Source organism: Akebia trifoliata, chromosome 8, assembly GCF_017979445.1.
Source record: "Akebia trifoliata isolate Shusen 1 chromosome 8, ASM1797944v1, whole genome shotgun sequence".
NCBI lineage: Eukaryota > Viridiplantae > Streptophyta > Magnoliopsida > Ranunculales > Lardizabalaceae > Akebia > Akebia trifoliata.
The window spans coordinates 5,857,869-5,873,017 of NC_141382.1; the positions used below are offsets into that span (position 1 = coordinate 5,857,869).

General features: G+C 33.5%; 2 protein-coding genes across 3 annotated transcripts; one reads left to right on the forward strand and one right to left on the reverse strand.

Moving 5' to 3' along the window:
* The first annotated feature begins 905 nt into the window (after positions 1 to 905).
* LOC147395709 (EPIDERMAL PATTERNING FACTOR-like protein 5) lies at positions 906 to 1,743 on the forward strand. Its single transcript, XM_086451409.1, has 2 exons — positions 906 to 1,113; positions 1,194 to 1,743. The coding sequence occupies exons 1-2, from the start codon at positions 1,005 to 1,007 to the stop codon at positions 1,454 to 1,456; spliced, it is 372 nt and encodes a 123-aa protein (XP_086307535.1). The 5' UTR covers positions 906 to 1,004; the 3' UTR covers positions 1,457 to 1,743.
* Positions 1,744 to 9,822: 8,079 nt separating this feature from the next.
* LOC147395710 (RNA polymerase II, Rpb4, core protein) lies at positions 9,823 to 13,009 on the reverse strand. 2 transcript variants are annotated; one of them, XM_086452681.1, is made up of 5 exons: positions 12,872 to 13,009; positions 12,054 to 12,158; positions 11,801 to 11,918; positions 11,547 to 11,699; positions 9,823 to 10,144 (listed from the first exon to the last, which is right to left on the reverse strand). In XM_086452681.1, exons 2-5 carry the CDS (start codon positions 12,059 to 12,061, stop codon positions 9,986 to 9,988), a joined length of 438 nt encoding a protein of 145 aa, XP_086308807.1. In that variant the 5' UTR covers positions 12,062 to 12,158; positions 12,872 to 13,009; the 3' UTR covers positions 9,823 to 9,985. The 2 variants fall into 2 exon arrangements, with proteins under 2 accessions (XP_086308807.1, XP_086308806.1); XM_086452680.1 differs by having other exon boundaries at positions 12,830 to 12,980.
* Positions 13,010 to 15,149: the final 2,140 nt, after the last annotated feature.

Here is a 15,149-nt window from a genome sequence, read left to right on the forward strand (position 1 = left end):
CGAGGCACATGCAATGCCCACACATCACAAGCACCATGTATGTGAGGGTGAGGGTGTCATTGGTATAGGTAAATTGTAAATTATAATATATTATAAGACGATTTAATGGCCTTGAAAATGATATTGAGCCCTATTCTTCTTCATATCTCACAGGCCTAAAATCAAGACCCAACCATTATTTTTCTGATTGGACCGGGGCTTGATATGTGGGCTACAAGCCCAATTGATAGATTCCCAAGACCAACCCAAACAATTGGAAAAAAGCAATCCAGAAACTTTATTACAGCATAAAATCTGTTTGACAGTAAAAAATCTGTTCTCCAGATATCATAATTTATCGCGAAAAACGCAGGTTTTTAAAATTCTTTTACGAGAAAGATTTCGCTCAAATAGCTACCCATACGCCCTAATTAGTGCCCTATGTGGGACCCACTTAGATAAATTAATAATTATTAAATATGTAAATAGTACTGACCTGTGGATTCGTTGAGACTCAGAGAGAGAGAGAGAGTAATAATGGTGGCTCGCTCTCCCCTCTCCTTGACTCAGATGTTCGTGCCGTACGAGACAAGACCATCCCATATCACACGTACAGACTTACACGTGTAAAATATAAACAGAAGAAAAACCCTCCAGTTTTAGAAATATTACATTCAGGTCTATATTTCTCGTATCACCATTTCTCGCAAAAAGTACGTAATGGCAAAGTTTGTAATAATTCACAAAAACAAGGGACCTTTTCATTACTCATAAATTTCCCTCATGTGTGGCGGGTCCTACTCGTCGAAAACACCGCTTTTGCTGTCTTCAATCGAAAAGGAGAGGGGGGAAAAAAATGAGTACGAATCTCGATGATAATCAGCGGTTGAAAGGTGTATTTTACTGTTTGTTTGACTTGGACTCACACGCCATCGCAATAATAGCAAAGCTTCTTCGATCTCAAGCAAAGAGTCTTTCTTGAGCTTTAAATTCTAACCTCTTGTGTCCTTGCTAACGTGCGCATAATGGGCGTCCTACGCCAACACCACCACGGAATCACTGTTGTTACCGCCTTTGTTCTTCTCTTCTTGGCTTCTGCTTCTGCCAACATTTTTACAACAACTCGTAAACTCGGTAAGGAAAATAAATAAATAAAACCAATACTCGTTAATCGAACTCACCGAGTCTAACTCGTTCTTATTTGTCTGTTTTAGTGGTAGGTAGTGGATTGGTTGGAGTGAGGGAGGAGACGAGAAGTAGTAGTGGGTGGTCGGAGGCATTGGATTTGGAGGGAGTTTTGACTCGGAGAAGACTGGGTGGACCAGGATCGTCTCCACCCACATGCCGATCCAAATGTGGGAGGTGTTCACCGTGTAAGGCTGTGCACGTGCCGATACAACCAGGTTTAACTATACCTCTTGAATACTATCCTGAAGCTTGGCGTTGCAAATGTGGGAATAAGCTTTTCATGCCTTAGAACAAGAAACCAAAGTAAAACCCATCTCTCTCTCTTTGTATTTGTTTTTTTTGGATTTCTGGTTTTTTATACGTGTTCTTCTATGTATGTATTGATTTGCTTGGAAGAGACGGGAGACATGGGAAATGTAATTTTAACTGAGTTTATTACAAGCATCTCTCTCTCTCTCTCTCTCTCTCTCATTGTGTGGGGTTGTGTTGGGTTTACAAGCTGATCGGTAAAGAGGTTACTGTATTTTGTGTCATTATGAAGAGAGAGGATAGAAGACTGTAATTAAGACGACTGCATTTTGGAGAAGAGAGATTATTTCTGATTGTATTTTTTTTTTTTTTTTTTACTTTTTACCTATTTTAATTTGGACAGTAAAAAACATTTCCAGTATAGATAAATAGGGTTAGTGTTTTTTTTATTATTTTAAATGGTCTAATTAAGCTCCACAAGTTTAGCAAACCTTCTTCTCTCTCCTGAGTTGGAAAATGGCGACAGGAATTACAGATTATTGGTGTTAGCGCGGACCCAGAGACCCACTGCATGTTTCTAAATTAGTGGCTAATTTAGGATATTTAAATGGCGTTCTTTGGACCTCTGTCTCTCTCTCTCTCTCTTTTTGATAGTAAAACACCACACACACAAAAACACACATCTTGTCTAGGGCAATGGAGTCTTCAATTTGGTCCACTCGCGCGTTGACCTTACACACCCTGCCCCTGAGAACTTGACTTTGAGCCACAGAACTGGTGGGGTCGAGGTTAAATTGTTTCTATCCATTAAATTTAGGTAGGGTTAAGCCCAATAATATTCAATTTGACTTATTCTGCTATTATATTGTATATATTTGTAATATGTATAATTATTGAAAAGATCTTTTTTCGATTAATTATCTTTGTCTTAAATTTTTTATTTTAATAATTTAAGACTTTAATGTGATATTTATCAAAGATTTTTCGATACTTAAGTTAGTAGAATAAATAGAGCCATAACTCTCATATTCAAGAAGACTCAAAAATCCCCTATCCACTCATAATAATTGTCCCTTCTCACATTATCTCTATTCTACCATCACAGAGTATGAGGATATCCAATTTCATGATCTTCTCAAACAGTTAAAGAATGTGAATCCTCTTTATAATAACGTGTATCTTTGATTTGCGATTAAGTTGAACGATTTGGAATTGTTCAAAGGTTCTAAGCACTGATTATACTCTCATCATCTAAGTATGAAGATTATCGATCAGAGGTACCACGTTTGAATGAAACATAACTTCACCTCATCCTAATACATGTAGAGCTAAGATTATGTATGCAATTGATCCTATACAATTTTATATAAATGAGTTTAGCACCACTCTATAATGGATTTGTTCAATTACAAAGAATTTATTTTTAAGGGAATGTGAACTTTTCAAAAATATGATCATGAGAAAATGAATTTTACTGAGTCATTGTGCCAAGCAAACTTTGAAAAATGGGTTGGTTTCTAGCATAGTTTATAACTATTTTAAAACTTGACTAAACTTCACACTGAATGAATTAACTTGATTTAATTTGATTTTAAGATGATTCAACCCCAAAAATTAATGAGCCAACTTTAGTGTCAATTAAAAACTCATCAAGTCATAAAAGTACATTTTCTATGTCTTTTTGCATTACATCTACTTTATGTTTTTTCAAATCAAACTTGTAAAAGTACGTTCCAACGACATTTTCAAACCCAATCTTATTAAATTTAAAATTAATTTTCTCTAAGGGGTGTCAGTCTTTAAATGCTTCAAATAGTTAATGGTGCGAAGAGCTCATATCTAATTCGGAACAGCCTTACTTAAGTCACAATTAAACAGTCACATCTTTGTCTCTTTTGTTTTATTATTTTGTTGGATTGTACCACTTTAAGTCTTATCAAAGTGTACAATCCTAATTAATGGACATTCCATCCATCAATCGTTTACTCTATTCAATAATTTTTTTTTAAATATATATATATATTTATTTATTTATTTATTTTCAATATATAAAACATGTTTATTACCACATTAATGAGATGAATTATTGATAAAAATTTCTTATGAACACCTAAATAGACTACAACCATATTTTCTTAATTTCTTAATGAATTAAACACGAGGGTTACCATTGCCACACCAACTTCTACTAATACTACACGGATGTATTATGAAGACTTGGAATGAGAATAAAAACACCTTTGAGTGATAGTTGAATTCTATCATTACATATAAATATTTTTTTATCACAAAATATGAATAACCTTTATGAATCATTGTAAAGCTTTTTCCCTTCCAAACACAACCCATTATCTACAAAAGCTTTAATAATATATATATAATCATAGTTTGTTCAAATAAAAAAGATGAGTTAATGTTAAATGTTACAAGTAATAAACTTTAAGAAAAGGTGTTTCACTTTAAGCTTGAATACGAAGGTTACATGGAAGCTTGAAGAATTTTATTTAATATCTACTAACTTTGAAGGGGAGAGAAGCCTTCACATATCCAAAATTTTAAAAATAAAATTGTCAAAATAAATATTGATAACCCTAGTTGGAATGTACCATACACCTATCATTGGAAAAAAAAAAATTTTGATCACGGGTGGGGGAAGTCCTTGGCTGAAATTTTATGGAGGCACAATGGAAATTACTTGTATTGGTGGGTAATTATGTAATCATATCGAAATATTCATGTATAACTTAAACTTAGAACTTCCTAATCAAGTGTGCTTGGGCGAAGGTAGTACTAGTATGGGTTACCTCCTGAGAAGTCTTTGTGTTGCATCCTTTTTTTTTTTTTTTGCAGGTACCATCTAGTTTAGTTGGTAAAGTCTTTAGGTAACGATATCAAAGACTTGATTTCAAATCCCACCAGCATTGAAGTACTTAACTCGATAAAAACATGCTTACCTATGAAAAAAAAAACTTAAACTTAGGATTTTTAATTGTGAGAACAAATTTAAGAAACTGGATAATGGAGAACGGTGAATTCCTTTGTCGTTACAGTGAAGAAAATCAATCGTCTCCAATGACATAACCCAAAATAGGGAGAATCTCCTAATCTCTTTATTTGCATTTCTTATTGATTTTGAATTGTGTGCTTGATATTTCTTGTTGATTTTCATAATAAGGAAAACCCAAAAAACTTGAGCCAATGAAAGTAGATATTAAGCTCACTCTGAACAACAGAAGACTTAACTTTGAATAGAATTGAGTAAAGGATCACGACTTATTTAGCCATCCTCAAATGTTTGGGATAAGGTTTTGTTGTGTTGTTGTGGACATGTGCTTTACATGTGTACTTTTTTTTTCTTATACAATTTCATCAACATGTGTATATATGTGTGTGTGTGTGTGTGTGTGTGTGCGCGCGCGCGCGCTGTGATAGGTTGCATTTGTTTCTTTACAGGTGGAAGTTTCATAAATTTAAATTCCTTCTCACCCAAGTTTCTTTTTTTCTTTATAGAGCCATGAAGAAAAATTATGACTCCATCAATGAGTAGGATTATACATGTTTGTTTCTTGGATGACAAAGAAAAAAAAAAACACTTCTATTTAAAATAAATAACACTTCACTAATAGATTTACAACTTCAATCATTTGATGTCACTTTGCATCTTTATATACATTCTAAAACTAGAGATTGTGAGATTCAATCCATAATAAAGCTCTATCCACATAACTATTAGTCTATAGTTTTTCAAGATCAATAATCATATATATATATAGGGTCCCTTTCAGCAACAAACATTTTGGCAAAACATTTTTCAATACATGGGTTACAGGTTTTGGAATGGGCTGATTTTTGGTGAGGATGATCTCTACGGTGAGGAGATCATCCTCACCAAAAATCAGCCCATTCCAAAACTTCTAGCCCCATGTTTACAAGTTGAAAAATTGTGGACCGTCCATTTTTTGTAAACCATTTTTGATGGGTTAGAAGTTTTAGAATGGGCTGATTTTTGGTGATGATGATCTCCTCACCATAGAGATCATCCTCATCAAAAATCAGCCAAATCCAAAACCTCTAACCCATATTTTGAAAAATGTTTTGCCAAAATGTTTGTCAAAATGTTTGTTACTGAACATTTCCCATATATATATATATTTCAAGAAATCTATTCATGCTCTTAAAGATTAAAGATTAGGGTATTTACCTTGTGTCATAAGTTAAATCAATAAATAAATATACTAAAGGTGTGGCTTTCTCAATCCATGTACTTGCAATTTGATGTGTGTAAATCCTCGTTGTTCTCTAATTTTCAAACTCACATTCTCTTCCCTTTCTATATTGGTTCAGCCTAAGAGATTGATGGAGATTACCACGATTCAAAGTTCTAAATCTCTTCTTTGTTATACACGTTTTGTGCTTGCCTATTATGGGGTGCCGATCCACTAATATAGGTGAGAATATAGGGCTTAGAGAGCCTCTTTAAGAAGGATTCATATTCATCATGGTTTCCTTCTAAGACTTAAAGAGTACTTGTAGTTCTAATATAATTGGGATTTATCCTTAATTATTGAAGTCTCTACAATATAGAATCCTTGTGTAAGTTAAAAACCTAAAACGTATAGGTCAATGGGCCACACATTAATTGGATTCTACCAGAGATGTCTCATAACATTTCAATCCATTATTAATAGATTTGAACATTCTAAGGGCATTTTTTTTTACCCCTTTCCAAAGAGCCCACTATTTTGATGTTTGTCCTTGTCCAAGAATTTATGTCGCATTTTTAAATTGAACTGCATGGTTGCCTTTTGCTCTAAGCATGATTTTCATTAACTATTAGTCAAGGAAAATGTTGAAATGACAAAAAATATTTACTGTGATTCTCACAAGTTTGACGTGGGATGTATATATAACCATATATGTGTTTCCTCACGATACGAGTAAAAATCATCTACGGTTATGTATGCATGTCCACATCAGAATTGTGAGAATCACAATAAATACTGTGTCACCCCAGCACGACTCATTAGTCAATTGATTAATAGAAGTTTGTTAGCTTCTAACCTTTTTGAGGCCTCAAGAATAAGATTTTGACCGTGCGTTTTACATGTGCTTTAATAAGTAGTTACACGGGAAGTGACAATCTCCTTTTTATGTTTGTTTTATTGATAGCTTAATTATGGGACGAAACGAGGACGAGGCAAAAACTATTAATCAAAGCAGAAATCTGCATTGAAAATTGCACATATTGGGAAAGAACGAAATAGGAAAAGATGACACAATCACACAAAACACAGGGATTTATGTGGTTCGATAGTGTGCCTACATTCACAGAACAGAACAAGAACAGTAATTATTTTCTCATTAGTTTTACACCCATAAAAATCTCTATTTATATAACCGAGAGTTATCAAAATATGTTAAATTGCCCCTTGCACCCCTGTAGCTCTTTGTAGCGCAATAGAATACAAGACATTACACAACACAAATGACCTTAGTTATTTAATTTAATTCGCATTTTACTTCAAATGATAAAAACAATTGTCTAAGAGCTTTATTAAGATTTTCTCATCGAAATATCTCTCATTGACAAATTATTCTTATCTTCGTCCGTTCTGACACCCTTAACACCCTAATGTCAAAATTATATTGTTCCACATATGGTTATTCCTAAAGTGTTCTTACAAACAAGCAAATCTATTTGATTCTTGTCATTTAAGAATTGAAGTTTTTGTCAAATATATTAATTTGAATTATTCAACTAGCAAATCCCTGCCATTAAAATTCAATTAGAAATTGTTTGGTATCCCTGGACTAAATATTCAATCCCAATTGTTAAAATTGAAAATCCAAAATACAAAGGCCAGGATTAACCCTAAGGATAAGCAATATTTTCTCAGGATAAGTGCTTTATCTTGATCTCTTGATTTCATAATTTAACAATGGGATTGCATATATTATTATAGAATAATTCAGAAGTGACTTCAAATTGTACCTCAAATCGAAAGTACGTAGGAATCATAGATGCTTTTCAACAGGACACACTTTCACACATCAGGATGTGTGATATGAGGTACAATCTTGAGTCATTCCAACTTGACTCATTATTATATGAGTCAATTTTCATGAGTCCACAAATTGTACCAAGATAAGATTGTTCGACAATTTATGGTGGGTTTTGATTGTTAAACCCAATGTATAACCTTTTGGGCCTGATTGAATCGATATGGATCATCAATCAAGTTGACATTTGTTGTACAGTCCACAAACAACAACATGGGCCTAAAGTTAATGAATCAGTGAGCCCGAAAGATTTGGTAAAGCTGCAATTTTTTTATTGTAGAGTGGGACCCATTTATTTGCAAAACCTACGGATTATAGTTTGTTTTTTTTCAAAAAGAAAAAGAAGAGAGAGAGAGATTGAAAGATTTATGGGATTTCTCTCCATCACCACATGTGCTCTCTCTGTTTTTACTGTCTCTTCACGAGAACTGACGTTTTTATTTTCTTTGTTTTATGGATTAGGTGAGGCAGCTGGCATTCAAAGATTAGATGGTAGGATTCTCAGTTAAAGATATTCGAATCCCCCCCACTTGTGGGGTCTTCCATCAACTTTCAAATTTCACAATATGAGAGAGAGAGAGAGAGAGAGAGAGAGAGGTTCTCTACTATAATCAATCCTTGATGTTTGATATGAAGTGATTTGAGTTGACAGTGTTGTTAGTGTTGCTTGAGAATTAGGTGGTATGATACCTCACATTCATTGTATCTATCTATCAATCCTTCGCAACCCCAAAACTGTGCATGATCATTAGCACATTTCATCTCTGACCCACTTGGCATTAAAATGTTGGTTCACCTTTTAATGGGTCAAGACAGCAAAATCAGATCAATTTATCTAATTGTATCCCAATCACTCATAATGTGTTTGGATGAAAAATCATCTGTTGTACAAGTAAAAATATATAATTAAAAAAATAATTATATTTATTTCTTGATTTATATGACACTTTTACTAGTCATCTTATAGCACAAATATTTCCTGACCCACAATCCATAGGGAACAACTAAGAGCGACAATGAGCCAATAACGTAGATTCAAGTTCTTGAGTGGACACACCAACTAAAGAATGTGTCACAATAGGTTAGGCAATTGCAATGTTGTGGCACCCAATGAGACACACCCAAGAACGCAAATATCTATAAATGGGCAATCAACAAATATAGAGGTATGAAAGACGAATGAGAAGTTTTAATGATAGTTGTGATTACCACACCAATTTTTACAAATGTCACATCAATTCTTACATAAATCATTTAAGAATTGGTAAAAGTTGGTATGACAGTAGTAACTCCTTTTCATTTACTCTACTAGGTTAAATTTGCCCATATAGATCATTTGATCCCATTATGGATACATTACATGAAATAAGTGGGGCTCACCAATCAAATGGTCCAAATAGGGACATCATTGAATTTGATTGGAAGGCAAGAACCATAGGTCCTTACAGCTTTGTGGGTGGTAGGGAAGCATGGTAGGTTGCCTCCTAGGTTGGGTATGTCAAATGGTCCATAACCCACTCTGCATGTAAGACTATTTTGTTAGACCGTCCTTGTGATGTACTAGTGGTGGCCCCAATGTTAGGCCTTTTTTTTTTCGAGGGTGTGGCTGGGGAAGGGACTCTCTTGCCCATAAATGAATGGCATGGCTTATGGTGGTCCTATATACAATAAATCAACCTGATTGATGATTTATAACCATTCGATTTGAGCATTTTTCATCATAGCTTAGGTTGGGCTTGACCCACAATTAAGTGCTCAAATCCAATGCTTAAAAATCATGAATCAAGTAGATATTAGTTAAGCATAATCTTGCAAGAGATGGATTGAAAACTCATCGGGTCAGTGGGCCAATAACATTGTGACACATGGAATTTTGGGATGTTCCACATTGGTTTTCTACTCAATTTCAATGACCCTGGGAGCATGATAGCATCGTCCTTAGTTTTGCTATACAGCAGCCCTTTTACCAACATGGGCCCCTTGAATGATAAACAAACTTGAAATATATTAGATAATGGGCTTAGCTTTATGTACAAGCCCATTTTTATGTTCATATGTAATGGCAAGGAATCACCAATTGTGGATTTCAGGATGAGAATTATTTACTTTTGAATTTCAAACATGAAACCAGTCACATTGTATCCAAGATTGGAAAAAAAGTCGTATATTACGACGTTCCAAGTAAGCGAAAACCATACAAAGAAACATATTCATCTCCACTCTACTGAAGTGTGAGAAGGAGGGTCATGACCAAGATTCCATGGATGGCAATGGGATTTTCTTGGCTGAAAATTTTAGTAAATTGAATGATAGTAACTATCTCATAACCTCGGTGATAATAACCCCTTTGAGAAAACAAGCAAATAATATATTTAAAAATAATAATAAAACCGTAATTCATATTATAAATTCAACACGGTTATAATTTATAAGAACATAATATGCTTACTATATGATCAGTATTGTTTTGAATTGGTTTCTAGATGGCAAACGACGTACAGTGATGACCTTAATTTGCTTCCATGGGTTCCTGATCTGGAGCTTCTTCGTTATCCTCCTCATCTGTCTCTCCAGGTTTTGTTGGAAGCGGTGGCAACACTTCAACGACCATACCCACCAACTCTTCAACTTCTTCACTTCCCATACGCTTATCACATTCCTCTATAATCTGCCAACATGGAACACCACCACCATACATTAAATTAGGATTTCTAAACTGAAACCAATTGATCTATTTATAAAAACTCAAGTATCAATTCAATTGAAGTAAAAAAAACAAATTATGTACTTTGGAGTTTTAGGGTAGCCACTAAGTAACGTGAACCAAACGGTAAACCACACATATGCAGGGGCATGGAATGGCTCTAACTGGATCTCTTATTGATGTAGGACAACCTAGATTTGTCTGATTCTATAGTTGTTCTACTTTGGGAAGGGTGGTGGAAAGGCTAATTAGATGGTGATGAAGGTCAAAAAAAAAAAAAAAAATTGGAAGGATTTTTTTTATATTGAAAAAATGATCTTTTAAAAAAAAATAAAAATAGGCCCATAACTAAAGTTCAATACCTAAAACAAAATCTTAAAACTAAAATCTGATCCAAACAGGTTAGGCCCATGATCTCTAATATCCCCATCGATTATGCTAGAAGGTCGTTGCAATCAGCTGATCTTTAAGTATCTATCTAGTCCATTTCTGGGACCCTTGATCTTATTTTTCTTGATCATCCAAATGAATGTAGAAGGCCAGACAGTCATGGTAATCAAAGTTTTGGTATAAGAGACCAATCCTTAGAAGGGATCGATGACATGGTGCTACATATGTACCTTCTCTTTTTTAAGTACAAGTTCAGACTGAATCCGTGGTGCCTCAATGTTGCTTTAAGATGCATATAGTTACTCCACATGTGTATAACACTGCCTCGCAACAAGACTTACTAAGATTCCTCATATCCAAGATTACACAAATCACCATCATCATCATCAAAGGTATAATTGGCAGAAAACAAATCATGTTCCTCCATTCACTTCTTTCAAGAACCATGTCTTCAAGATCACACACAAATGCACACACACGCACACACCCATGATTCAAATGTTTCTCAACCCACCCACCCACGCATGCACACACCCACACAACTACTCTTCGGTATGAAAGAAGTTGAACCCATTGGATAGGTGTTACCACTTGCAATCAGGTCATACTACCTGATAGTTCATACCCAAAAAGTTATGTGATAAGCCACCAAAACGCCTAACATTTCAGTGGCCCTGCAAATTTTTGTCTCACCAACTCTACCCACATAACATATGTGTGTGTGGACATTGCCATAATGTTTTCTAGATTGCATTCTAGTTTTATAAAGTTCTTCCGACTACTATACACATGTTCCATTACATGTACAGGATGACAATATGAACTGAAAAACAAAAAGTTAAAAACTATATAAAAAGAACATTAAATAAGTATTCATCAACCAGAGTAAGCATGCTTTGATAGATTCAATTTTATATTCACAAAACTTATAACAAGAACAGATCACTTAAAAAAGGAATTCTCAAATAAAAGTTACCGGATCAATTTCAACCAGAGACGACGGCCTAATATTAATGATATTCAGCTTCTCTGCCTTAGCAAGATTATACTTTCCACATCTAGTCAAGAACTCATTGATACTTTCTCTCGTTTGATTGCAAGCGGCACTTTGGACCAAATAATCATAAACCTAACATGCACAATTAGGTGAAGATTAATTTCATGAGAAACACTAATTCTTACATCAACCAAAAACATAAATTGCCCACCTCCCATAAAAATATGTCCCACCTGGAACTCAGACGGAGAAACCTGGGCGATGACCCGTGTAGGATCTGTCGAGGCTCCTCTACATCGTAAAAAATCTAGTATTTCAAAATTGGTAAGGGCCCCAGCATTGGCTTGTTTGCTACACAAGTTCATGTTCAATTTAATCTATGTAAGTGTAATTATCAAAGAAAAAAAAAACTATGAATTTTCACAATAAAGGAAGTGAACCCATTAATAGAAAATAACATACGGTAAAATGATAAGAAGAACATACATTTTCATCGATAGGAGTGAGAGAGATTGTGACGACTATTTCAACGTGGAATATTTACTCCACGAATAACCCAATTGTAGAAAATTACCAGTAATCTAGTTCAACCTGCAATGTCAACAATGGAGATTAAGAAAATTAAGAAGATTAACCAAATTTGTAGAAATTCTATTTATTTAAAATAGTATAAGTTGTAAGTGTTGGGTATTTCACTGTTGGATAATTTGTCTATCATTACCCATTATCTTCAAATACATTAGGCTTCATATCGACTTTCTCATTCTCTACTAAGTAGTAAAGAATTCAGTCCAAATTATTATTGAAACATCTCTTAGGAAATTGATCAAACAGTTAGCATGCTAACCTTATGAACTAAATCAATAGATTATATAATAACAAAATCTGATTTATCATCAATCACAATCATTTAATTTAAGTTTTGAAAGATGGTTTATATACGTGGAAAAAAAAAAAAAAAACACACATTAAAATCAACCCAATACGGTGACTTGGCCGAGTTTTCAAACTTTGCGATTTTTTATTTTTTATTTTTTGGCTGATTCAAGGGGTTCCAATTCACATTGCAAAATTCGCGCAGTCTCGGCTATTGAAAGAAACAAGAATACGAAGATCAACAAAACCCTAGCAAAAAAAAAAAAAAACAATTTTTTTCAAAAAATAAAAAAGAAGAAGAAGAAATGTTTTAATTTAAATAACAGAAATTCGACAAAATTTTTTTTTTTTTTTTTTGAAAAACTAAGAGATTTGAGAAAAACGACCTGTTTGTAGAATGAAGAACGAGGGTTGAGTTCTTGGCGTACCAATAGGGCTGTTATCATAATTATCTGCTAAGCTTGTACCAATAGCATCAGGTGACATGTATTGGATTTTCCTTGATCCCTGTACACGTGGTGATATGTCTTTGGGTTAGAAGTCGTAATTTAGAACGGTGACCCGTACCTAATCAAGTTCAGATGACACCCGATTTTATGCCACGTGGCATTTATTTATTTTTTATTTTTTATTTTTTTAAAGGACTCATGCCTGTATGGTCCATCTCTTAATGAATCTACATACAAATTTGATAATATAAGTGTCTTAAAAGAATGATTTCTAATTGTTGGATTTAAACTCTTTTTCAAAAGCTTAGGTCCATAGGATTAAAAAAGGGTCACAAAACCAAAAAAAAAATGCCATTGTGACAAAACCTTGGTTAGGTACAAGACACTGTTCTGGATCCTTACTTATTAATTATGGGTTGGGTTCCCATTAATTCGTGATAAAACATAAAAAATTCATGAGTAATGGTGGGGTGACATTGGGATTTACTGCAATTCTCACATTTCTGATGTGAGATGCTCACATAACTGTAGATGCTTTTTACTTGTATCTTAGGGAAAGACATCTATGAATATCACATTAAAGCTGTGGAAAAAAAAAATTCCTCTCAGGATTTTCAAAACTCACACAATTAAAAGATGAGACCAACTATCATGATTTGTTTAAGTTTTTTTGACGTGTGTTTTAGCTCGATACTTGGATTTGGTGTTTCAATCACCGAATTTTAACGTCTTTACAAGAATCACCAATTCCGACCCCCGACTATTATATGTAAATAATCAAACATTGAGCGGGTGCAATTGCCCCCTCTCAAATTTTTGGGGCCTTCTATTTTCTTAGATTGCTTATTTTCTAACTCAACCTAGCAGAATAACTCAAAAACTCACTTATGTGGCATGTTTAAGAATCATAGATTCTTTCCTCGGGATACACAACTGCACATGTTTTATTGGGATGTGCAGCAATGTATTGCGAGGAAAAAAATCTATGACTCTTGCAAAGTATACGTCAATTGAGTTTTTCAATTATCCTGTCAGGTTGAGTTACAAAATCATTAAATATTTCCTAAATATTTAAGATACAATGTGTCTTTAAACCAATGACAAGCCCATTGCGACCTCGTTCGCCCCTCTCAATTTTTAGGTGAATATTTGAGATAGTCCTTTGCTTTCAAAGAGATGACGTGCCCCTAAATTTTTAGTGGATATTTGAAATGTTTTTATGTTTTCAAACTAGTGACTTGCCCCTTTTACCATTACGGAGACTTGGCTTAAATTATAATTTCAACATTACAAAACATTATAACACTCGGTCAATACAATTTCACTATTTGTTTATAATCATAAATATGCTCATAAAATCCTAAACCCAAAAATTAGAAATTTAGAAAACAAAAAACAAACAAAATGCTCTCTAATAAAAATCACTGAATTTTAACAAATTTTTTATTTGTTTAATAAAAAATAATTTTTCCCAATTTAAATATTTATATTATCTAAATAAAAATTGATCTTGTAACAGAGCAACTTTTAATCTACCTTCTTGTATAAAAAAATGATAATTATTAAAATAAAAATATATGTTAATAATTAAGAATTCTCAAGTTTAATTATTTTGAATAACATTGAAGTTGTAATTTATCAATCACTTAGTTAAAAAATAATAAAAATAATTTGTCAGTTAAACGATTTAAATCAAACTAGTAGATAAAACCACACATTTTTCTCCATAAGAAAATTGTGTTTATGTTATCGATCAAATACATAAAAATAACATATTGTGTTTGAAAAGTGTCGAGTTCGAGATTCAATTGATCTCTAAAGAGAACCAAACATTGTGCTAAACATTTTCAATATATCGGTTTAAAAGTTTCAAAATATGCTAATTTTTGGCGAGGCATTCACATAAAAAATCAGCCCATTCCGTAACTTCTAACCCATACATCGAAAAATGTTTGGCACAACGTTTGGTTTTGTATATGGCCTTTGAAAGCCCCCCATATATTGGCTATTTTTGGGCATCCCTCCACATTTTGGTAAATATTAGAGATACCCATATGTTTTCAAACTAATGACAAGTCAGCATTCTCTTATTCCTCTTTTCTACACTAACAAAAGATAGCCTAAATACCCTCATCTTCAACCAGTAAACCCTTCATTTTTCGTCATAAAATCACTTATATACAAAATTTTCAGCTTCTATAAAATAAAATAAAAATTGATTTTAATCTATTTAACCTCTCCTTCAATTCATCCTTTC